Source organism: Anthonomus grandis, chromosome 2 (genome assembly GCF_022605725.1).
Source record: "Anthonomus grandis grandis chromosome 2, icAntGran1.3, whole genome shotgun sequence".
In the NCBI taxonomy this organism is placed as follows: domain Eukaryota; kingdom Metazoa; phylum Arthropoda; class Insecta; order Coleoptera; family Curculionidae; genus Anthonomus; species Anthonomus grandis.
This window is the reverse complement of record NC_065547.1, coordinates 38,048,359-38,075,840: the sequence shown is the minus strand read 5'-3', so window position 1 is coordinate 38,075,840 and position 27,482 is coordinate 38,048,359. Positions and strand designations below refer to the sequence as shown.

The 27,482-nt window shown below is 30.7% G+C and overlaps 1 protein-coding gene across 1 annotated transcript; it reads left to right on the top strand.

Annotated features, from left to right (window-relative positions):
- LOC126750483 (DNA repair protein complementing XP-C cells homolog) lies at positions 1-27,444 on the top strand. Its single transcript, XM_050460116.1, has 10 exons — positions 1-563; positions 8,147-8,590; positions 10,872-11,375; positions 13,031-14,144; positions 14,201-14,480; positions 16,785-17,026; positions 17,956-18,181; positions 20,634-20,802; positions 24,514-24,668; positions 26,997-27,444. The coding sequence occupies exons 1-10, from the start codon at positions 293-295 to the stop codon at positions 27,198-27,200; spliced, it is 3,609 nt and encodes a 1,202-aa protein (XP_050316073.1). The 5' UTR covers positions 1-292; the 3' UTR covers positions 27,201-27,444.
- The last annotated feature ends 38 nt before the right edge of the window (positions 27,445-27,482 follow it).

Here is a 27,482-nt window from a genome sequence, read left to right as displayed (position 1 = left end):
ACAATTCTAATAGCAAGCACAACACTGGGGATGACAGTCATGTACCAGGAAGAAAACTGTGAAATGGGGCGCGAAAGCAATATGTCAAGACTGTCATAACAAAAAACAAAGCGATAGCGGTTAGCGGTAGGAATTAAGAAGTAAACAAACATTGAGAATTTCTTAAATATTTGCAAAATATTTCACAAGTCTTTTTTTGAGGCACTTTTAGAGGAGCCAGAAAGACTTATTCGCTTAAATATTATATAATAACCTTTAAATTTGTGGTAAACTTTTGCCCTTGCAATAGGCCATGAAGCGGAATAGAAAGGTTATTAAAACTTATGTGGAGGATAGTCATAGTGAAAATGAAGAATCTTCGCAAAAACCACGCATTAACCCAAAAAATGTGTCTCGAAATACCTCCAATACAGACCATGGCTACTCTTCTAGTTCCAGTGAGAGTGACATTGAAAAATACCTCCACAAACCAGAAAAGTTAGATTTAAATTCTGATTTTTTCAGTACCAATGGTGTGACTACAGCAGATAAAGCAAAAGTAAAAACTCTTGCATCAAAAAATAGTAAGTACAATATAATAGTGGATGTTATTCATAGAACTTAATTTATCTTCAACTAAAGTTTCTTTCTTGAAATGAAATAGGCAGGGTTGGTTCACTGGTTCTCAGCCTTTTAACAGAAATTTTGACTTTGTAACCAAATTAAACATAGAAGGAGGCTTTGAATTTTAATTTTACCCAATGCAAAATGTTAGTCAAAGTGTTTTTAACAATTAAGAAATTTGTGTAAGTTTTTTTTTCAAAGATTTAGCGTAAAGCCAGATAAAACTAAAAAAAGTGCCATTTCATTGTTTCTTGGCCTCCCCTCACAGTTCTCGGGCATTTTTGTATTGGTTCTCGGCCACCCCAAAACCTATTTTATTTAAATAATATTCTAGATTTTTCTACGTAGGGTTACACATTTTTAAAAAAGTTTTTGTTAATAAATACTTACCCATTTTTAAATTAAAGAAAATCAGTGTAAAATTTTACTTTTAAACAAGTTTTATTAAAAATAAATAGTTTCATTTAAATAAAAAACTTTATAGATAAATAATTCCATTTTAAATAAAAACAAACAAAACAACTTATTCTTAAATATTGAAGGTAAAATGAGCAATTATATTAAAACTAATCAGTCTCAACAAAACAGGATACTCTAGTATAATTACTCACATTAAAATCCAAAGTAATATAGTACGTTATAGATAAACTTATAATAAATATATGGAAAACTTAAAACCTAAATACTTCATTGCATGTGCATTATTAAGCGTCATCACATTCATCACACTTGTATTCTTTGTCTGCAGCAACACTATAGGAAACATTATAGAATTCTGTACATTTTTTGTGAAACCATTTTGCGCAATAGTCACAACCAATGTTTTTATGATCTTCTTCTTCCCTGTCACTATTAAGACTTTCTTTACACATATCACATGGTATCTTTTCTTTGGTTTTTGTTTCTTCCTTCCTTTCCTTTATTCTCCTTCTTTTTTCTTTTCTTTTTTCAATTTCAGCCTTTTTAAATTCTTTTTCCTGATCTTTTTTTTCTAAATATTCCCTCCATTTGTCACTGCCAATTGCACTTGGTGCTCTTTCATTTTTTGGTCGGTTTGTATTTTTGCTATGTTTAACTGGTTCAGGATATACTAGATGTTCGGAAAATGCACCATGCATTCTATCAATGTTTTCAGTACCTTGAACCGCAGTTTTTTCGTTTTTCTGGTTCTTCCCATCTATGTTTGAAATGTTTCCTTCTGATTTATTTTGTTGGAAACTATTGTTTTCACCTTTATTTTCATTGATATTTCTCTCCGACAGTATTCTTTTGTCATTTTCCTCATGGCACCGTTTTTCTTTAATCTTTGAACTACCTTTTTTGATTATGTCAAGATTATTAGTATTATTTTCATTATCACATACGACGTTTCGGACATTTCCTACTTCAGTTTCAAAAATATCATCATTAAGTGTTGTACCGCGTGTAGGAGCCGCTAAAATTTCAGAAATATCAATCAATGGAAGATCATCATCTTGATCATCTTTACCATTATTTAGAAAGGAGCTGGTCATAATATTTTGAATTTTTACGCTGTCAATATTGAAATTATTATCAACAAAAGATGAAAAATTTATCTGCTGATTTTCGGAAAATTCAGTCTCTATGTGAATTATCTCCACGTTTTCAGAAAAGTGTGTATCTTTATCAGGAATATTGAGATCTGAGTTGAGATCAAATATTAATTTGTCAGTATCAAGGTCGTTGTTTTGAATAATAATATCTGATTGATTTTTGTCATCAATGTTAATCACACCCTTACTTACATCTATTAATAGTTCTAAACTGGCTTCTGATTTATTACTCTTATTTTGGCTATCTTTTTTCGAGGTTGAAGAACATTGTGGTTCAAGTAAGTTAATTTCGCTTAACACTACGTCCACATTTATACCGTAGGATGTTAAATTGTCTTTTATTTTATTAATAACTTTTTTTGCAAGAAGTTATGCCACACTTCGTTATATTTTCGATTGATTTTCTTTTACTTTTATTTATCGCTACTGCTTTATCAGCCACACATTTGCTGTAATCTACGGCATCGGGATTTAACGGAAATAGTCCCGATTTTCTGAAACAATTTTTTACTGAAGTTTCGAATCTCTCTGGTTCAGAAAGTATCTCGTTAAACAGGCTACAAAAATTTATTTTGGTTACAGAGCAGTTCAGATTTTCTGGTTTTCTTTGCCAATTATGAACAGTTTTTTTCCACTCCGATTTCATTGGCTTAAACACGCTAACATCAGCCGGCTGGAGCATGTGCGTAGTGTTGGGAGGTAGAGCATATAAAATAATTTGGTTTGCGTCACACCATGTACTTATTGCCATATTAAGGTGGGATTTATGCCCATCCACAAATAGAATTACAGGCTTTGGAATTTCTTCTTTAATTAACCAATTGTTAAAATCGTTACATATAAATTCAAAAAAGACATCCGATGTCATCCACCCTTTTTCAGACTTTCCCAAAACCCATCCACTGGGCATATTGTCAATGACAGACCTAGGTGGTCTTACATATGGGAATAGAACAAGTGGGGAGGCAAAATTTCCATTAGCGTTGAAAGTTATTAATACAGTAATATTTTCTTTTTCGTTTCCTTGTTTAACAGTCAGCAAATTACGAAAACCCTTAGGACCCAAAACTTTCCCATACTGGATGGACACAGTGCGAATCCCGACTCATCACCATTGAAAATCCTCCTTGGATCATTCATTATGTAAGACAAATTATTACTCTCTAAATACTCCTTGAGGTCATGAAACCATTTTCTTACGGATTGTTCTGTAACTGCAGCTCTGGCTTTATTTATTCCCTCAGCTTCTCTGAGGGATATCTCGGGATTTCTTTTTAAGAAATTTGAGTACCACGTTTGTTTTGGTACACCTTTCTTAAATAAACACTTACCAGAATCAGCGTTAATTTTTGACACTGTATCAAAAAGCATCTGCTTCGTAATAGGGCAACCGCATTTTGCCAGATTAACAATCCAATTTTTAATTTGTTCTTCACCATCAACAGTTAATAGAGGAGGTGGTCCAGGTTTTCGCAGGACGTCTGGTACTCTCCCTTTTATCCTATCTTGGATGGTCGCCCTGGGAACACTAAATGTTCGACTTGCCTCCCTTATTGGCATTTTGTTTTCTCTAATTTCAAAAAGTGCATTTTTCAAATTCTCTTCAATGTACTTAAACAGTTTCCTTCGAACCTTCGATGGGTTGGGTCGAATAACCTTGGTATTAGTGGTTCTTTTTTTCTTCGATCTAGCCACTGAAAAAAAAGTTAGGATCAAAACTTTTAGAATTGCGTTTAGGCCGAGAACCGAAATGACTTAATTCTACAATGATTTTAATTCTCGGCCCCCGCAATACTCACAATGGCCGATCTCGGCCCCTATCTTTCAGGATAATTTTATTATTAAAATAAACACCATCTTCAATTTAATTTGCAGGCCGCAATCTAATATTAGAAAAGAAGCATCGTTAATCTAAATGTAAAAACTAACAAAAATCTTATAATACTTATTTTTTACAGTTTTATTTAAAAATCAAAAATAACCTTTTAAACTAATTTTCGGCCCCTCTGGCCGAGAACTAAAAAAGTTAACTTTTTTAAACCGGATCGCGGCCACTTAATATTTTAATTGTAAAATCATTTTTTGCTAAATTTTAGCAATATATTTACACGTTTTAACCCTTCCCTTATAATCTAATGTATATTACATTCACCTAAAACAAAAAAATTGTAAGAGACTTACTATTTATTTGGTTCACAACACTAAGCAAAATTGCACTTTTCACATACGTGTGGTCTGTTGCTTGGAAGGTCGACAGCTGAATGATTTTTCGCGCGCTTGTCATTTGCAATGTCATCTTAAGCCCCGGCGTTTTTGACAGAAAAAAGATGCGGGAAACGATTTTATCATTCAGAGTAGGCCAATAGCAATAAATTTCCTTAATATTTGGCTTTTAGTCACAAAAAGGCCGAGAACTAGTGATGGCCGGATAACCGGTGAACTGACCCTATATCATTATTAAATGGATACATCTAAAAAACAGAAATCCAACTTTACCTACTAAAACAAATTTACCTTTTTCTTAAATATGATGTTCTAGATGAATAATAGTATTATATATAAACCATTATTTTTGACTGTTTGGATAATCTTGTTGCCCAAATATTTGATACATGTAACACACATATAATTTTTTCCATTGTTTAATAATTAATATTAATTGAGGATTATAACTACTGTCTTCTGATATTTATGTTTAGATGTAAATATTATACCTTTATTTTTTGATAAATTTAATTTTAGACTTTTAATATTAAAGGAGAATATAATCTGAGCCGAACTTAATTCATTCTATCCATTGTTCTATTAAGATTAATTAGTATCAAAAATCATCTATATGTAAAAGAAAAATATAAAGACACCTTCATTCAAATAAACAATACTAACAATATCATAATTTTTGAACTTTTAAACCTGATTAGTCATTTATTATTTTAGTACTATTATGTTTTAAGATTTCACTGCTATTTCTACTTTTTTTTTTGGTTGGTAATAAAGTGTTTTTAAAGCAAAATAATAGACAAAGGGTCCTGTTTACTTCACAAACTTTATTTCAAGAATCCCAATGGGTTTCGGTTCTTAAACCATTGTCAAGGGAAAAATGATATTATCACAAAATGTCCATAAAAAGGTTAAAAAACGGCACACACATAACATTACAATACATTAATCTAAAAACATCTTATCACATCGTATTTACAAACAATAACCCAATAGGTTATTAAAGATTGTGAAGTAAACAGGACCCTTCGTCTATTATTTTGTTTTGCATAATGGTACTTCAGCCTGGAGAAATTTATGGTATCTAATAAAGTGTTTATTGGTTGAAATGCACTGGCATTAATTGTACTGATGATACAAAAAGTCAATACACTAACTATTGGAAAAGGAATAATTAAAGATATAACAAATTGTTTTCGTATATAGAAAGCTGTTATTAATTACTGCATTTTAGATTTTTATATAGTTCTAAGTATTGCTATTTATGTATCTAGGTAAAAAAACATTAAAATTTTTCAAATGTATTAAAAACCTTTCTCTGCAAACATACTACTTATCATCCAGTTTTATAGTTTTGGAGAATACAGTAGCCCTGCATTCTTCCATATTAATTATTATCTACAGTATTTATACCGTACATCTTTTATATTCACAATATTATAATTATTTGACATTTAAGATTAATGGATAGATTAAATTGATTGGTAGATTGATAGAATAAATAAAATAAAATGAATAAGAAAAATAGGCTATATCAACACAGTACCTAGGTGACTAAACACCTGTATGTGCAAAGATTGCTGCAATTACAATAAATCGAAAACTGAAATTAAAGGAAGTAAAACATCAAACACAATAATAAGAATACTCAGAAACAATATAACTTTACTATGATTTACTAAAATAATAAACTAAATCTCCAAAGTATTGCTACCATATGCAGCAAATAGTATATATACAGAAAACTCCACCTCCAACAAACAAACAGCAGTGCAGCACCAAAATGCCATCAGGGATCATTACAAAAGGTTTTTAACAATCAAAGGTTATATTATATATTTGTTGATTTTTGGATCATTTCTGTTTTCATATTTAATGAATATGTTTTTTAATTCTTAAATTAAGTATTACTCCTAGACAACTCTATAAGATTATTACTTCTATTCCTAATTTTGTAGCTATGACCTACATATGTTTTTAGCTTATTTTTCTTACAAGCATATGTACTTATTTCTAATACATATAAACATCTTATATTAAAAATTTAATTTGGATACAATAAATGGGTATGGTATAGCTTACTTTGTTATGTTTAACTGTAGAATTATCTTAAGAATATAATTTTATGCAACATTTACTGATTTAGAGCCCTTTGTAAATTCCACCCCATACTATAATCCTGTACTTTAACAATGACTACAATGGATTTGTACACAGGTATTAATAAGGATCAACTGATACAGTTTCTTAAAATATAAAGTTTATAGACTAACTTTTTAATACTAGCTGTTAATTTCAATATGTTTTGTTCCAATATTTAATTAATGCTTATATATAATTATACCTAAATTATTTTTTTTCAAACTTCTTTAATAATGATGGTTGAGTGTTTTAGTTTTATTTTATGAAACTCAGAGAGGTTGACTGAGATTATTAACAAAGCCATGTAATTATTAGTTTTATTAAAATTTCAAAGTCAGTTTAAAAATATTAAGCCAATTTTGTACAACCGCTAATCCGCGGAAGACTTTGCAGAAAATATAAAAGCTGTATTATCTGCATAAGAAATGCTGTAGCCATTTTAAGTTTTAATTTAGTTAGGGTATTGATATTGTATAATAAAAAGTATTGGGCCTTAAAGTGTTCCTTGTGGTACATCTATTTTAATAAATAATGGATTGCTTAATGTATTTTCTATCCTTAGAAATTGAATTTTCCCATACAAGTAGCTTCTCAAAACATCCAATCAAGACTTTTGATTCAATCATTTTCACGAATTTTCAAAAATAGTTGATGTGGCAGCATATCAAATGCTTATAATAAATCTAAAAACACTGCTATAAATTTCTTGTTGTCTCTATATTTTTTATTTTGTTAGGGGGTAAGAGGCATTTGAAGTACTGGTACATTATTTAAGAAGCCAAATTGGTTTTTTATATAATGGAACTTATATTTAGATGCAAATATTATGCCTTTATTTTTTGATAAATTTAATTTTAGATTATTAACGTTAAAGGAGAATGCAATTTAAGACAAAAACTTATTCATTCTGTCTATTATTCTACTGAGATTAATTAGTATCCAATCTCATCTACATAATAAAGAACACTAAAAACACCTTTTAATAAAATTAAACTATTTGTTTTTTATAATGTAGATAGAAGCCATGCATGAACAGTATCATAGTTTTTTAATTTTTAAATGTGACTAGTCATCTAAATTTTAATAATATAGATTTTAACTGCAGTTTCTACTGTTTTTTGGTATAAGAGATAAAGTGTTTATTGGTTGGAATGCACTGGTATCGTACTAATGGTATCAAAAGTCAGTATAATTCAATAATTTCCACTCCTTTGCTGCTTTTTCCGCAACAGCTTATCAAGAAGTTTATTAATTATTTTTCAAGCAGCAGATAAAGTCAATAACTGAAATATAGACATTTCTTAATTCAAATTAGCAACAATCTTATTAGTCCCTTTCTCATGCTATCAAAAAAATAATTCTTCTGTAATTATCTATAATAGTCCTTCGCTTACCCCTATTGCAAAGAAAATTATCTTTGAAACCATAACCACCTCACTTAACAGGATAATTTTTGATAAAAGAATTAAACAATGTCTATTTAAAGTTACTAGGTGTTTCAAAAAACACTTTTTGAAAGAAAGATTTAGATTGAGATGTAAATGTAATTTTATTTATTTTTTTACAAAATACACATTCACTTGTGCTAACCTTAAATGTCATTTCAGTAAGCCTGAGTGACTCTGAATCCTCCATATCAGAAGATGAATTAAAAGTCAACAAGTCAAAACTCGAAAATGAATCTACGACCAAGCCAACAAAGGAGGAGCCCAAGCCAGAAGATCCTGGTCCCTTATATTTATTCAGTCAGTTTCAAAACTACACCAAACAAATTGAAGAAACGAAGAGGCAGGTTGAAATTTGCATCTCCAAGAAAGTAGCCAAAGAAAAAAAAATTGATATATCTGAGATGTTGGCAGCAGGAGAAAAAATAGAGGGACTCACTGTTGATGATCTGCATTCAAGTGATTTTGAGTCGCATGACTCAGAACAAGAAGATTGGGAGGAGATCAAAAACAAGGGGTCACAGGAGAACCAAGAGCAGAATATTATTCCTGCAAAGAGTCTGGAGATTGTGGTTGATATGCCTGATAATGTTAAGAAGAAGAAAGGTAAGTAATTTAATTTAATAGTTCCAGGATTTTTTGTTTTATTTATTTATTAACATAATCCATTTACAATTAAAAAAAATTATTTACACTATTTTGAGTAAATTTTAATCTTTGATAACGAATTATGATAAAATTATTATTTCTTGTAAGTCCATTCTTGAAGTGGAGTGGCAAAAAGCTATGTAGTGTAAGAATCTGATGTTGATGAGTGAAATCATCGAAATGCATAATTTTTAATATGTTGATGAGCATATCACTAGCTGTTTCAGATCTTTATGAGTAGTATAGCATGTTCTATCATCATGAAATTGACTAAAAACATTGAAAATTAATTGAGTAATGGTAAATATTGAAATAATTTTCTTCAGGTAGAGTTGATTTTACAATTTCTATTACTGATTATAGTCCTCTGTAGCCAGTATCTTCTATAGTTCTGGACCAAAATACATCTGTGGGTCAAAGGTTTCAAAAAACTTTTGCACTCTAACCTAATACACCAGTGGTAAGACTTGAAAATTTGTTTTATTATCAACAATACATAGAGCTAATTTTTCGGTTCAGGTGCTTTGTTTTTTCCTACATGACTGTTAAATAAATGTTAACATGTCTCTTTGTACAACCATTTTTCAATGTGTCTGGAAACAATCAAAGATTTATCCTGTCTGCGGAGAAAAGAATATAGTTGTAATTTATCATCCAATCTCCTTATTGTACAACTTTTCTAAGACTGTTGAGATTTATGGTTTTTTTTTGAGTCCAGATCTACAGTTACCAATCTAACATAATTTCTTCATAGTTCAATTGCAAATATCAACTACATGTAATCTAAGTTAACTAATTATATATAACTTCATAGCTATTCAGCTGTTTTACCAGTAATGTCTTGCTCTGTTGTTTCTTAAAACTATGGTCAGACATTTTATAAATTATGTCATACAAATTTGGTGATTTGTTTAACGGATCAGCTATACTATCCCAGGAACAACAATTATAATGATATTTTATATTTTTTGATTGATTCGCTTTAAACTGTGTCCGGACATTCTGGTTTTTTATTATCAAATATATATTTTAATAAAATTCAAATAATTATATCTCTGATGTGTATTGTATATTGTAGTTTGGTGAGATGTGAAGTTTCTGTATGCAGTAGACAAACCATACACAGACTTTTTGAGCATATTGATTTTGGTTTTTCAGATAATTTCTTAAGAAGCCTAAGGTATACTAGCAGACAATATTGAAATAATGGAAAAATATGTTATTATTCAAAATGTCTCAATTTGATGTGTTCAGAAAGCATAAAATTCGATTAACTTGATGTACATACCTTGATTAAGTTGATTAACTCAAGAAAATCAAGAGTTTTATCAAAAGTTAACACCAGATTTTGCCAACGTTTCTATAATATGAATTCCCCATTGATTTGCACAGGCACAGCCACATCCCCATTTTCTGTCTTAGGTGCTCAGACAATATCAAATATTTATACTGGAGAGTTCCTGTGAAGCAAACTTGCTGCATTTTTATCCTTAATTTTTATTAATGATACTTCCATGAGTAGTGATACCAAATTTCTATTCTTTGCAGATCACATAAAAAAATGTTGATGATTTATGGGTCAGTGTTGATAAAAGAAAAATAATTATTTTGAAATTCCTTGGGTTTGTAATATTATAATCCACAGAACACTTTTTCGAGACATCGAGGAGAACAATTTATTTAACTCACGTAACATCACATCAAAACCACAACGACTACTGTATCCTTTTTCCCTGTGGTGTCCAAATTAAGTAAAACAACGAAAGTTTTACAAATATGTAAGTTTTAAGATAGATGGTGTATGTCCTGAAAAAGTATTCAGTCACTTGATTATTATTATTAATTGCTTACAACACTTAATGCACAGATGTGGTACTTTAGTGTATCTATTTAAACATAATCTGTTTTATTTGGATACTTATGCTAGAACTTGTTGGAGAAAGAGCCCTTAGAGTAGGTTCAAGTTCGATTCTAACGTGCAGTTGGTTCAATGTTACTACCGTTGATGTGTATTTGTTTGCCGTGACTTTAAGTCTCATATCTGCGAATGTTTGGACATTTGGGTGATTGAACTTTTTACTGTTTTATTACCTATTATTACTTGTATAGTTTATTATCTCAGTTCCAATCTTAATGCATTTATTACTTCAATAACTGTCTTATTAATTGGGATTTATTTCCTCTAGACAATAAAATGTATACTATATGATTGATCATGTTTCTATTTTTTTCTGTTTAGGTATTGACCTAATGGCAGCTCTAAAACGGCGGCTAAACCGTATCCGTAAAGAGAACCAAGTACTAGTCCACAAAGTCCACTTGCTTTGCTGGATAGTCCATGGCAATTACATCAACTCGGCGATCAACGACACCCAAACCATGGCAATGGCATTATCCCTTTTACCTTCAGAGCAATGCTATCCTCCCGACAGAACCGATTTGTCTTATCTGGAGCAAATCACTGCTTGGTATAAAAGAACTGTTAAACTACTCGATAAAACCATTCAAGAGGATGTACCGCTCGTACAAAGCTTACAAGCACAAATTGCCAAGAAAGAGGCTTACAATAAGAAAATGCTCGCTCTAATTTTTGCTGCTATACTTAGGGCGCTGGGGATCCAGGTGAGGATTGTAATGTCATTGCAAGTTGAACCCTTAAGACCGCCAGCTAGTGAACTACATTCGCTTAGCAAGAAAGATGAGAGAAATGGTCCTTCGACTTCTAGGAGGCACACTGTAAAAAGTAAGCAGGATCTTTTATTGACAAATTGTTGACAAAACTCACCCTGATTTTAAAAATGACACAACTAAAAAAAATTTTTAAAATTACAAAAAAAAATTTGATTAATTGATGTAATTTCATATAAACTTAAAATCGAAATAATAAAAATTAACATTTTACTTATTCATTGATATTTTGAAGAAAAAAACTTAAAAACTTCATGATTTATAAAGTTTGCTTTCTAAGGCAGTGCGTATAGAAGTAAATCTGAGATTTAATTTATAATTTGTAATAACTATTAGCGATATAAAACTCTAATTTTATTGTAGACAAAACTATTAGATATGGTAGCCATCATGGCAAACATTAATAAATCACGTGCTTATGCGGAGTGTCCGCCGAATTAATGTAAAACTCTTAACCACAAATTCCTTGGTCAAAAATGGAATGATTTAGGCGAACTTGTCTATAACAAAGTTGCTTCTTTTGGCCGCTAGGACACTAATTTCGCAGACACCGTGTATATTTTACTTAGATCGATGTTTAAAAAAAAACGATTACAATTATCCCTGATCTAAAAAATTGCTTATGGTACCGACATTTAAAAGCAAAAGGTCCCGGGTTTAAATTACTTCAAGTCCACTCAATATTAAATAGATTTTTTGATACGATGTCTAATTTTTTGTACATATTAAAATCTGTAATCACTCTGCTGCCTTCATTAGCACACAAGATCCGACCGATTCTTTGAAAAGGGAATTCAAAGAATCATTCTTAGGAATTAAAAAAAATTGTTTTTAGGAATTCAAAGAATCTTGGGTTTTTCGTATAAATGATATAGGGGTCCGGTTGGACTCAAAAATTACTTTTTCTTTGCACATTGACAAGCTAGTTGATGATTGTAATAGAATCTTAGGTTTTATAAAAAGAAAACTTTTTAAATTATAAAACAATAACATTTTATTATTCCTATATATGTTTAGTTAGCTACAATTTAAATCAAGTAATATACAAAATCATCATTAACAGGCTTGAGAAAATCCAAAATACATTTTCAAGTTTTTATGTTACAAAACTCGTTTCCAAATTGTGGACCACAACTACACATTCAATTACAACTTGCCAAACTCTATATATTCTGTTTAAAAATAATAGAAATTATAATCTCTTTTGTATTTCATATTGTCGAATGAATTATTACCAGAACTCCCCTTTGGTAAAAAGATAAAATGATGTTAATTTGCATTGTAATAATTTTAATTTCGATCTCTTTGCGACGAATTTGTTACACTTTAAAAATAGACTGAAGCTTAAGTACCTAGAACTAGATGAGTCATAGGAAATTTTTTTGTGATATTCTAACCCAATGTTGTGTTAAATTAAATTTGATTAAGTTAGATATTACTTAAAGATTGTTATTGGTTATCGGTTAATTTATAATAAGTTTAAATCATTATTGTCAATATACTGTTTTTAAATTTTATCTGTTTGTATCCTAAAGACTTAAAATATAAATAAAAATGGAACACAGTGTACATTTACATTAAGGTATTTTTAGTTTAAGTTACCTTTTTATTTATAACTCTTGGATAGTAGATAAATTTTTTTTTTAAATAATGAATAAATTATAATCGTATTGTCAACGAATAACGTAATTATATACTATTTTACTTTAGAAATGGATCCTATAGCAGAAGTTTCAAAATCAACCCCTGTGAAAAAAAGTACAGTGTCAGCAAAGCCTCAGAGGAGACAAGCTTCTAAATCAGAATCAAATACTGCCTCATCAGAATTGGAAAAAGTTGAAAGGAAATCCAGGGCGAAAAGTTCTGATAAACCAGAAATCTCAGGGAATAAACTGAAATCTCAAGAAAAGAAGAATGCTTCTCCCACTTCTAAAAAGCAGCTTGAAATAAGTAAGGCGAATATAAAGATAGCAATTCAGCCACCAACACCTCCAAAGAAAGCAAAACCTAGAAGGTTGGAAATAGTTCCAAAAAATACATTGGAAACCTCTAGCAATATAAAAAAAGGTGCAAGAAAACGTACTAAAAGTACAGAAAGTATGGAATCAAATCCCGCAGCTCGCAATACCAGAAAACGCTCGAACAGCACCGAAAGCCAACTTAATAAAAATGTATGCGAGCCAACAGGAAAGCGTACGAAAACCTCGGAGTCCCTTAAACAGACTACCAAAAAACTAAAAGTAAACATTCAAGGTTTGACCAGTAGGGCGCGCTCTGCAAGTACCGAAAGCGTCAGTTCTATTGAAGCCAAACCAAAAAGAGTAAAAAGTGCCGAGAATCTTCATTCAGCCAAACCTGTTACGAGGAAAAGGGGAAATGCTGCAGAAAGTAATGATTCACGTGTCTCTACTGAACCCAAAAAAAGATCTCGAGCTACCAAAAAGGTGCCACAGTTGGACGGTTTGTTTGACAGCGAATCTGATTGGGACATTAATCTGTTGCAAGTTGACGGGGCTAATGATGAGCCCAAGAAAGCGGCCAAGTCTAAAAAATCCCCAAATCTAAAAGCTCTGAGGAAACCCACTGTTTCTTCAGCAAAACCCAATTTGAAATCCCTAACTGCATCTAAAAAGGAGCAATATTCGGATTCCGATAGCGATTTTGAACCAGCTGGCGGAAGCCCCTTTAAGAAACAAATGGAAAAAGCTGCACCGGATTTAAAAAAATTGCAAATAATCAAAGCTGGAAAAAAAGATATTACCAACGATATAGTGCATCTTGTAAAAAAAAGGATCTCGGAACAAAAAAGGACTGACCGAAGCAAGTAAGTTCAAGCTTACCCAATTAATTTGTCATTCTTTTAATTTTTTTAATTAATAGATTAGCAAATAGGCATCAACATCATGGAAGCGATAGCGATAGCGACTATGTACCAGAAGCCAGAAATAAGAAGCAGCCTCGTGACAGTGAAGATGACTTTGTACCCAAAACTAAAGTAAAAAGAAGAATCCCTGCACGTCCGGTGTTGTCAGATGACGAGGGCGAAAAAAAGAAAAAAATCGGCAACGACGTTTGGGTCGAAGTGTTCCTGGAAGCTGAAGAAAAGTGGATTAGCGTAGATGTCGTCTTCGGGCAGGTCCATTGTGTCAAAGAAATTTCGGTAAGTAATTGAATGCGCCCAAGGGTCATCTAATAAGATTCTGTTTGGTATAATGTTATAAGTTGTTTTGGTGATTGGTTCTGCAAATTTTTTTCTGTAAAATAAATGTTTTAAATACGAGTTCTGTCTCGTTGAAGTTCGCCCAAGTATCAAAACTACGTTTGTTTATGAAATTTGTCTTATCTTATATTGTTTATATATTTTTTATTTAATATTAGCCTAAAATACGACATATTTTGTAACAGAGAAAATCTTACAAAAATTAAAAAAAACTGCCGATTAATAAAAATTAACGAAACCAAATAGCAGCAAATAAGCTCGGCGTTACATCGCCTTTTTGACTGATTACTGTTTTTATAGGTCTTGACGTAGTGTCAACTAATGTTTGGCAGTCATCTGGTGTAAAACTATTCCAAATTTCTTGGAGACGGGTTCGCAATTCCGGAACGGGTATTGCGGGATTCGATCTAAGCTTTTTCTTCATGATACTTAACAAGGTTTTAATCGGCGATAGATTTGGACTCCTCGACGATTTTAAAGCTGTAATATTGTTTTCTAACATCCAATCTTTTACGCGATTAAACGCGTTCGGTTGGGTCTCTCATGAACTATTTTTATCTAAACTTAGCCATTAGGGTCTTGATCAACTATGTCTCTAACTTTTAGAATCCACATAAAACACTGTGAACAATCTATATTGCGAACAATCAGTGAAATTTGTTTATGATTTTTACATTTTTAGAAGTGATACGCACCTTGTTAACATAGAAGATCATATTGTACTCTTATCTAGTAGACCTTCGAGCATAGCGTATACACACGTAGCCTCCCTAGAGTTACTACCAAATTTCCCTGATTGCTTGTCATAGTTTATTTATTTATTTATTTATTTATACACGGGATCAACCCCATTACAAAAAATATATATATTTCTGAAAAAGAAATAAAAGCTATACTACCTAACCACTAATTACTAATTAACAATAATTATCAGACTTAATCTTAATACCAAGGATAATTAAACCGTTTTACAAGTAGTAACAATATTCTCTCAAAATAAGAACAATTAATAATGTAAAATTGGCTAAGAAAAAACAAAATATATTATTATCAATGACAATGATCAAATGTATTTCAAATTATTAATCATGGAGCAAAATTAATTCAAAAAACAAAATCCTACAAACTCTTAATAAGACTCCTAAAATGCAATAAAGAAATTCCCAAAACTTCAATTCCAGTAGAGTTTACCAGCCTCAAGGTCCTTTCGACAGGCGAGTGCATAGCATAGTTGGTACGATGATAAGGCAAAGAAAACAATCGATTTGCCCTCAGATTACGGTATGGAATATTAAATGAAATCCTATTAAGTAGTTCGGGACACATCTCAAGGTTTCATTCAAAAGTTTATAAATAAACACCAAATCATTTTCAGTGCGTCTCTTAAGTAAACTCCGCATATTCAGCAAGTTCATTGCTTCATCATAACAATGGTCATTAGGAACTGGAATGCGAAGTTTATAAAGGCAGAATCGTAGAAATTTATTTTGAACCCTCTCCAGTGCCATACAATTTATTTTCGTATTCATCCTTAAGCAGAAGGTGCTAATCTAACTATTTACCAAGTTGATATTTTATTAATATTATTAGTATATGCGTTTATATATTTAGATTAAAAAGCAATCTTGGCCAATTTTAATTTAAAAATGATTTATATATAACTATCTTACAAGCTGCGGTAATAATATAGTAATTACCAAGAGGCCAATAGAACTTTTATTAATGCCTACTCATTACTAATATATGTTAGTTTATATGTAATTATTTTATTATGTTGCTATACATTTTAGTTATTTAGTTATAGTTGGTGATATTTAGTAATATCGTCTATGTATAATATTTGTTTTGAAATCTCATCATTTTGTTTTGAATGTTTTATTCTTTGATACTGTATTTCTTTTGACCTCGCTTATTTTGATAAAAAATAAATGTAGATATATTCTACATTTATCTATTCACTTATATTAGATTTTCTTATGTTTTTAAAATTATGCATTTATTAAAGAATATAAATACTAAATAATGGCAACATTAATTTGAGGCATCGCAAGTAGACTTTCAGAATTTAAGTTTTCAGTCGTGTCGTCGATATTTCGTGTATTGTCCCTAAATAAAAATAGTAAGTAAACTAAACTTGTTAGTTCTGGTTTCTCTAACGAGGAAGTTAGCAAATTGACACCTTGTATAATACTGCAACGTAACCTTAATATAACCGAATATAATTTATCTTTAACCCATTTTTAGCAACGAGCCACTCATCCGATCACTTACGTATTATCATGGGATAATAACAACAAAATAAAAGACCTCAGTCTAAGATACTGTCCGAACTTCAACACGGTTACAAGGAAGTTACGTATCGACCAAAAATGGTGGACTCAAACTTTGAAACCGTACATCGGCAAACCAACCGCCAGAGATAAGGAGGAAGATGATGATTTAGCTAGGCAGCAATTGGACCAGCCTTTACCTAAATCTATCGCAGAGTATGTTCTTGTATTTTTATGTATCTAAAGTTACAGTTGTGGGTATTGTCACAAAAATTCAGAAAAAAAATTATTACTTCTTGCCAACGTCCAATTATATTTAGTTCATCGCCGGTTCATCACTGTAAAAAACAGAAAGCTACAATTTCATGGCTTAAATACAATGTCACTCTGGATGTAATACAAAAAGAATAAGAAGCATGACTCCGTAAATGATCAAATCTTAAGTTTTACAACAGAAAAGAGAAAGTATATAAAGTTAAAATTTAACTTTTAGATTATATTCTGCAGAGGTAGGGATTTTATATTCATTATAAACAAATTAGACACTTTTCTTTAAACGGTTTATTCGAGAGGATATATCAACGTCTATCTTCTTTAAACGCTCTTATCAGTTAAATATGGTATGGTATCCATTCAAGGTCTTTTTTTGGTATTACCTTAGAAGTACCAATTTTTGTCCTTATCCCATCAAAGAATTTTGATGTTCTGTTAACTCTATTTGAATTGTTTAAAAAAATTCAGAAAATCTGTAAGGAGGAAACATTAAAAGTAATATAATTCTGAGATATAAGTTTCATTCGCCGTTCCAAGTGTTTCCAGTTGTTTTCTTCTATTTATCATATTAATTTTTTTTTTATTTAATGAGATAAAGTGTTATAAAGTACCTATAAGTAATGTAATAAAATAACCTAATCTATTAATATCATTTTTTTTCTAAAGATATAGACGTTAGAATATTCTTGGCTTCTAGAATGTTCTAATCGTCTGGAAATTGATCAAACTACATAGTATTGTAGTTTTTCTGGTCTTACAAAAGTCTGACGAACAATTCATTATAATTCGAAACGTTGGCAAGACATAATCGTGCTTATTTCTGTTCACTATCACATTTCAAAATGTCTATGCTTATATATATTGTTTTAAAGATACAAAAACCACCCCTTGTACGCCCTAAAACGCCACCTCTTAAAGTTCGAAGCAATCTACCCTCCAGAACCTCCCACGTTAGGGTTTATCAGGGGCGAAGCGGTGTATCCGAGGGGATGCGTATTTACGTTACATTCCAGGGATATTTGGCTTAAGCAGGCTAAGGTTGTTAGGCCTGGAGAACAACCTTATAAAATTGTCAAGGCCAGACCCAAGTGGGATAAGGTAAATCTTTTTTTTTTCAGCGGCTTTTAGGCATAACTTAGCACGGTAATGTGATCTGAATTAATTTCCCATATTTCATACGTAATATGAAAAAGTGGGTCATAATTCTTAGAGAATTAATTTAAATATATCAAAAACCAAAAGTTTTAGTCACAAGTCTCGTATTATTCGATAGGTAGGCTACATTTACGTAGGCCAATCGGGAAGGATGGTTTAATAGACAGATTTAAAAGATCAGATAGAGTTGAAATCAAGTCAGCATTCGCTGACCATCGTCTCACATTATGAATCGATATTTTATCACATCTTGAAATCATTACAGCCAAAAAAATCCTGGTTTTAGTTTGTGTGAAAGTTATATTTAATTTTGAACCGGGTTTAATTTTCAATAATATTATTTAGTAATATTTATTCTTTATGTTCACCTAACATCATTTATCTTTCGTCGAACCCAATTATCCGATTGGTATTTACTCTTTGGTTGAGCGTGTGGTTGTTGGATTCAGTTTCTAAGTAAAAAATATATCTTAATTTGATTTTGCATCTATTTACTTTACTTACATTTTTCTGATTGAATATTAGTGGCTGTCTTAGATAGGTAGTTGTTATTTTTATATTTTCTGACTTATGTAGGTTGGGTGTATTTTTGTTTAAGTATGAGCCGTAAGGCGGTGAAACACATGTCACCTTTTTAAATATATTTCAGATTCAAGATTTGAAGTGACTAAAACTTTTGGTTTTTTATATATTGGTTAAGTAGTAGAGCACTATTCATAACATGGTCGCTGTATAATTCTGCTTACTGAATAATTTCTAGTCACTAAGTTTAATTATTTATTACCTAAGATGCCCACTCGTTAATTGGGATAATAGTTTCCATAAAATGTTAAATAAAATAATAAAAATCTTCTTCCAGGCAGTTGAAGGAAACCAGAGTAGTTTTAACAACTTTCACAATTCAATTGGCTGATAAAGGCTCTAAAAAAATATATTAACTGCCTCAAAGAATTTGCAAGTACAAGAGGTTTACTTCAGTCTTGAGGGTGATATAAACAAAAAAATCACAGGTCGTTCTGTTAAAAGTGCTGCATTATCTGACGATGAAGCCATTTTTTTAAGATTGTCTATGTAACAAATAACAAAACATTTATACTGCATTATGGCTAAATATTCATTCGGCAATAGTATGTACTCTTTTACTACAGATCGCTTTTTTTATTAGATTTTGAAATCCGTTCTGAGTTCGGATGATTTGTTGTCTGCTTTCCACCCAAAGTTAGTTGCTCTATTTAATATGGTCTTCTCTGTCAACTAAAGCAAGGAAGAAACTTGGAAAATATTAACTTACCAAAGGACTTACACATCTTTTAAAAACTGAGATTCGTTGCACCTTTTAATGATTGTTCATCCAGATTTCCACAACTATAAGTATCGCTCCCTTAACCGTCAGTTAATCCAATCAGCCAATTGAAAGTGAAAGCTAGAATAGTTGAGTGATTTATTTTACAATATTACGTTACCATCATGCGATTTTTCAATAGCTTTCTATTGTACCAGTTAAAATATCTTATTACAGAAGTTTTCGAGGCACCACTAATTAAAATAAAATGTTGCTCACGAATCGGTTTTGGACCCTGCTTTATTCCTACTCTATATTAAAGCTCTCTCAAGAACCCTTTCATGGGCTTTTACCATATCACCGTCCTGTGACATAACCAATTCGACATTATCACCTGGTAAAACTAAGCTTCCCTCTTCTAAATGTAATACACAGAATATGCCAATAGATGATTTAGTGATATCAAATTTCTTGGAGTGAATATCGATGATCAGCTCCAGTATATTCATTTCTCGATAATAAACTTCTTGCAGGTATTATTCGGTAAGGCTCTGGTATTTTTTTACCGCAATAGACTTCGTCAGTTGTACGCTGTAATTGACTATCAGGAAAGTCAAAATAAAATAAAAAACGTATCCAGAATTCCTTATAGTATTTGATTTGATTTAGTGTCTAGCGGTTTCTTTGTTTTTTTCTTTTTGACACGTGAAAGCTGATTGTGTAATGAGCATGATAAATATTTTTAATTTGAATAGGCAAATCTGTTTTGCATTAGTGGTGTCACATTTTCCTTACTGAGCTCTGGTGCAATGCAAGCTAATTATTTAATTCACGTCATTCGTGGTATAATTATTTCATAATTATTACCATTTATATCCGGTAACGTGTGATTTATTTTAAATTCTTTCTTGGCTTAAATTTTAAACCTATTTTAATTAAATTTTTAACATTATTTAATGTATTATTAGGTAATTTATTCACTGTATAGCATTTTTTGAGTATATCGGCCTTATTTAAGGATATCAACTTAAAATTTTTCTTAATGCCTTTAAAAAAATTTCTTAATAACTGAGCAAGTGACGTTTGGTCTATAATTAATGCCAATAATTGCAGCTATCAAACAAAGCAATAACTGACTTGATGCTCGAAATATTCGGACCGTGGCAGGTGCAAGAGTACGATCCGCCTACTGCTGAAAACGGTATTGTCCCCAGAAATGCCTATGGGAACGTGGATTTGTTTAAAGCGTGTATGTTGCCCAAGGGATGTGTCCATTTGAAGCGTAAGTGTCCTAATAATAATCTACCTTTGTATCTAATGTTCATTACATTGGTGGTATATTCTGACAATGTGTCATTTATCGGGATGCATCGGATGCATGCATTATCGGGATGTTTTTATAAATTATTAACATACAGTAGGCTCGTGTTAATGTGAACTCAAAAAATTTCGACTTAGTTCGCATTACTGAAATGTTCACATTATGGAGATTAATAGCTAAAATTAAAATAAAAGGGAACTACATTGTACTTTATTTATGTTTGTATTTATTTATTACAATTTTAAGCATTATACAAAAGTTTTATTTAAAAAAGATGTAATTTTTGTTTAAGGCTACAGCCTTTTCTTCTAAACCTTCAACGCTGCAAGAGCCTCCAAATGCGTAACTTTTTTTTTTAAAAGTTAATATCTCGCAGTCACTATCGTCTGAATCATTGCTATCGAGATTTTCTTCCACTGCGTCTGTATTCCATTCCTCAATGTCTTTAGGATTATAATCAATCTAAAAACGATCATATCTCAATGAAATTCTAAAACTATTACAGACTTTCTTCTTTTAATTTCCAAAAATCGAAAATTAAAAGGAGTAACTAGCACTAAATAATACCTGTTCAATTGTTTGAAGCAGTGTAATGGTTTCATTAACTGCAGCTGCTCTAACATCATTTTTCCCACTTCTCTTTTAGTCGAGCTAAAGGTAGGTCATCCTCCTCCAAATTTTTTCCCAAAATATTATTCCAACATTTTGAAGTTACTGAAGGCTCTATTTTTTGCCAGGCCATATGCAATTGCATGATAGCATCTCTTAAAGTTATAACTTTTAGGGCCTCAGCTACTCCTTGACCCTTTGATACAATTGAACTTAATAATAGGCCTTTTCTGTAAAATAGTTTGGTTATTCGCAAAACATTTTGGTCTAATGGTTGAATTAATGGTGTAACATTTGGGGGCATGTAGACAACAAAAATGTGTCCATCAGAAGTTTTTAATTCTTCTGCCGGTGGATGCAAAGGGGCCTTGACTAACAGGACAACGGCTTTTAAAGGAAGGTTTTTGCTTTGTAAAAATGATTTAACCTAAAAACCCAATTTAGTATTAAAAAAATTAAAAAGCAAACAAAACTTTCACTTATGTCTGGAACAAAATGCTTAAAAACCAATTTTTTAAAATTTCCTGCTTCATCCAGGCATTTTTAGTGCTTTTATAGATGACTGGATTATCAAATCCTTTAAAACATCTGGGTGATTTTGCTTTTCCTAGTACTAAAGGCGTTAGTTTGTGTGATCCTGTAGCATTTGTGCACCCCAAAAGAGTTATTCTTTGTTTCGCTATTTTTAGACCAGGCGCCGTTTTTTCAAAAATTGCAACATAGGTTTTATCTGGCAATAACTTCCAATATAAACCCGTCTCATCTGCATTATAAATTTGATCTTCACTAAGATTAAGCTGCTTCATCTTTTTTTCTTAAGCCTTCAATAAAGGGATTTACAAGGTGAGGCTGCGAGGACAACTTTTCAGCTGCAATTTTAAGCAGCCTTATACTATATCGCCATTTAAATTTTTGAAGCCATCCATCGCTTGCATTAAATTTCTCGTTGAGTTTTAATTTTCTATGTAAATCTAGAGCCTTTTCTTTAAGCATATCACCCGTAACTGGCAAATTTTGTTCACGCTGTTTGGTAAACCATTTATACAGCAAAGTTGCCGTCTTGGGGTTTTCTGCACCTTTAAGCACTTTTAAAGTGCATTTTTTTATTTTATTAGGTGTTAAACTCTCTCCAACAACTTTTAGAATTTTTTCTTCTTTATTTTTAATTGCACAAATAGTTGATTTTGCTATTTGATATTTCTTTGCTAGTGCAGTAACACTCATACCATTTTTGTGCTCTTCCCAAATTTTTGATTTCTCATAAAGAGTTAAACACTTCCTATTAATTTTAACCATTTTAAAAGGCCACTGCGCAAAATGCGACACTCTCTTATCTAATAAACATCAATTAAATGACCAAACAACGTTTCAAATGCGTAAACCCAATATCCACTAACAAGCCTAGACAAGTCTACACAGGATTACTAAAGATTTCTTAAAATTCACATTATCGAAATATGGGTTTGTTCACACTATAGAATTAACATAGAAAAATATTGGTGTTCATATTAATGAGTTGTTCATAAAATACGGTACGATTTTATGAACAAGTTCACGTTACCGCGAGTATACTGTATACTAAAATAATTAATATTCAGTTTAATAATTTTATTATTTCCAAATTACCTGTGGATGTTTACATAATAGTTGTTTATGTAACATGTGTGTAAAATGATCCTTTTTTTATGAATGGGAAACTTGTCAATTTCTATGAATAAAAAAGGGGATTTTACATACGTGTAACATACAATATTTTTTCTACTACCGAAGAAATCATTTAAAAAAACTAAAAATACCAAATTACTTTACACACTTAAACGACTTTATGGTAAAAAGACCGTCAAAACATTTTTTGACAAATTATGAAATCTTATTATTTTAGGCACCAGTGCGTAAAAAGTGAAACTTTACACACTCCGGGTGTAAAGTGAGTACTTTATGCACGGTAGTCAAAAAAATATATTTTTTAATTGGAAAATAATGAATTTTAACTATCAGTTTTTAGTTGTCATTTTTAAATATATTCAACTTTACAAAGCTCTTATTAGAAGAAATATTAAAAAGGAAAAATTGAATTAACGATTAGTAAATTATAGTAAATCTAGCTTTAGAAAATCCAAAATTAATATATTAAAAAAAGACTAATTAAACGTAATAAAATAAATAATAAATGAAAAAAGAAATTTTTAAGCTGCGAAATTTAAGATAATTTTAAATACGATGTAGTATTTTCTTGAATTAACATACCTAGTTTTAAAAAAATACTGCGAGATTCCAGGGTGCCAAATTCGAGGGTGACCTTTGGGATCTCGGAGATCGTAATGAAATACAAGTTTTATTAAACTATGGCAATAACGTAAGTAATTAAGTAACGTAATTTATTACTTACAAATATCAAAACCGAAAAAAATTGAATTCAATAAAAATATTCTAATTAAATAAATTATTAAAAAAGTCAGAATTTTTCCGTAGATATACAAAAAAATGACGAGTTGATTGGTCGTTAGGACAAAACGTCGTATAAGTAAATTTTAAATAATTATCATGTAAGACGGAACAAATGGCCAGAAAAAAGTATAATTTATCTTGCTCTAGGACTTTAAACGTCCGATGTTTTTTTTTTAAATTCTAACAATAAAGATTAATTTAATGTTTTTTTTTATATTAAGGTTATCTCTTTAAACTTGGTCAAAAAATTCTTAAATAATTATTGCATTTTGAACTAACAACTAAAGCATTTGGTTTGAAAAGTTTGAAAGTTTGGTTTGAAAAGTTCAAGAATTATCATTATTTTCTTAAATATGAATTATTGGATTCCTCGGCAAATATTCGATTTTTTTTTAAATTTTAATTGGCATATTAATAACCATCTAAATACGCAAGTTTTCCAATTTAACTGAACCGGTTTTTTTTATACAGTTTCCGAGACGTCAACGGTCTCCCTCGAATTTGGGATACCTTGTACATACCTGTAACAAACATGCCTTGTATACATTTTTTTGGCAATCAAAAAGAATCAAATCAAATATGGCTTTTAAAACTATTTTTACGTATGTTTTTCAGTTCCTGGATTAAACAAAATCGCTAAACGTTTGGATATTGACTGTGCGACGGCTGTGATTGGGTTTGATTTTCATAACGGTTGGAGTGTCCCGGTTCTTGATGGATTCGTAGTTTGCAAAGAGTTTGAGGAACAGCTTATTAGTGCCTGGGAAGTGGTAAGTAATAAATAAATAGTATACTAAAAGTAATTAATAGTAAATATTGAACTTAATAAATAAATACTATTGGAAAGATAGATCAAGGTGCAACGAATAATATGTAAGAAATACGTATATAGCTATAAAATGAGAGAATTTTCAAAAAACTGACGACTTTTCAAAAGTATGGTTAACTTTTTCCGGTATTCTCTGCCACCTAATATATCTACGATATAATATACCTCCACCATCTACGCACCGCGACGAAGCTCTTTAAAAGTATTCAGGCTATGAAATGAAATGAATATATAACATGCATTACAAACATACATTGGCATCAATTAAAGAAAAGAATAATTATAGTACTGTCTAAATCACACATTTAATACATACTCATATAAAGATAAAATGTATTTACTGTGACACTATAAAAGGCTCCAGCTATTGACTTTTCTCTACAATATTACATATTTAGACTGACTTAACTGAAGCATTTATTAAACTAGATCAGAATTTTAATACAGGTATATTTAAAATGCTGGTTTTCTGGTGATCTTATTAATATTTTCGAATCTCTCATCATAGATCTCAATCAATTTTTTAAAGTTAAACGTTTAATGTCTAAAGAAATATCTGCAACTTCGGGTGTCTCCTAAGTTTCAGTTTTGTCCCCTCCTTTTTAAGCTTTTTATGCATAAAGTAGGCAAGTGTTTTAAGATAACTTTAGTTGAATTGAAGATTGATTGCCTTACCATACAAGCTAGACTTTTATGCTTTTACCAACTGGTATTGTCATAATAACTTGTCGCTAAATTTAATATGTAAGTGACAAGTAAGGACTTAAAAACTAAATCAATCCGATTACTAACTACAACTATAGATGGAAGTGCGCTTAACAGACCTAATTACATATAACATAGTAATGGTGCTGAATTAAAAACTATCCTTTATCTGGGATATTCATACCATAATTAGTTTTAAGACTAATTAATCGCCTCAGCTGGTTATTTATAGAAACTCTTTGGGGTTAAAATTTATATATTTAAGACTAACTGGTCAGCATCTTGAGCAGGGATTTTCTCAAACCATCCTACAGGAAATGTTCAATGTACAACGCAGATAATGTTTATCTCAAATATTTTTAAACGTTTTTATTATATTTTTTTATATAAGTGCTAAATGATAGTATGGATATTGTTGAGAAGATAATTAAAATCAAATAAGCTTTATTATATAAAAAATATTTCTAACAGAGCTGTAGGTCAAATAAAAATAATAAAACAATGGAATTGCCATTTGGACCATAAAAAAAGCAAAACCTATAAATAAATCCTAAATTCAAAATTAAAATCTATCTAGTTAGGCTTAACAACACTAATAAAGAACTAAAATTTATTAGTAAGAGACGAAAATAGGTCTAAAAATTTTATAAGTCATATATACAATATGGAATTTTGGGTTAAAGAATCGAATACTTCTTAACAAGCACTCTCGAGTATAAACATTGATGAGAATGTTAATATTTGCAATACTTTGAATCCCATGATTTAGGAATTGATAGCACTTGTCTGAAATACTGTGTTCGGGATAACTTTAGTAAAACAGTCATGCCTTTAAAAACCATCTAATACAATATATTTTGCCAACGTCTTATTTCTGTTTTCTAATACAATTCAATTTATTACGGCATTTGAGATATAGATAGATAACAAATATATATACAAGGTGTCTCGTATCGTTATGTTCAAATTTTACAGGCAAATTCACCCCCCGAGCGAAATAATAATCACGCAGTCCGCATTTCCAAAATAGTCTGTGTACTTCCAGAAATGTTCTGTGAATCAAGAATGCGCCTATTTGGAAACCGATGTTCATATTCGATAACTGCTTGACGAGCACTGCCATTACAGTAGCCATACACAAAATGCATGTCTGCGTACTCTTGAAAAGAAAATCGGTAGAGCATTTTGATAAAGATACCGTCACTAAGAAACCAGGAATAACTGCCTTGTTTATCATAAAATAATTTCGTTGGTAGAAGAGATCACAATCTCTGAAAAAAAATGTAGTTTTTATTAACTTTAGGAATTTATTTTTAGTATTACCCTCTAATAACATTCATGGGCGTGTAACTTTAAAACAAATAAAAAGGGACCTACAAGTTTTGTGTTTTTTTTTTTAACTTAAAATGAAGTGTACTTTATGCCCCCAAAATTTGAACATAACAAAACGGGACACCCTGTATAATAATATAAAATTGATTATAATATAATTATAATATTATAATCGATTATAACTGTAAATTTCCTGATTTTACAGTAATGTGAACAATTAACCTATTTTTAGGAACAAGAAGAACTAGAAAAGAAAGAACAAGATAAGCTGGAAAAACGCGTTTATGGCAATTGGAAAAAACTAATTAAAGGACTCTTGATTCGGGAAAGACTAAAGGCCAAATATGATTTTGGAAATCCCTCGAGCAGCACAAGTAATGATAAAGGCAAACCAAAGAAAGCTAAACCACCTACGTTTTGTACAAAGAGGAAATGATCTGGTTGTTCCACATTTATGTTTAAAGGTTACAAAAATCCAGGTTTACCTCACTCCTTTATGTTATGTTCTGTTATACTAATATTATAAGTCTCGAACGGTATAAACGTTAAAAAAAATACGTTTTTTTTTAACTTTTACTTATACCTTGGAGCCATCCTGTGTCGTTTATGTTTTTTTTTTAACACGGATGCTAATTTTGTTTAATTTTTACTTGATAAATAAATATATATATTTTTTTAAATTACTGATCTTATTATTTATAATAATGATCCTAATTTT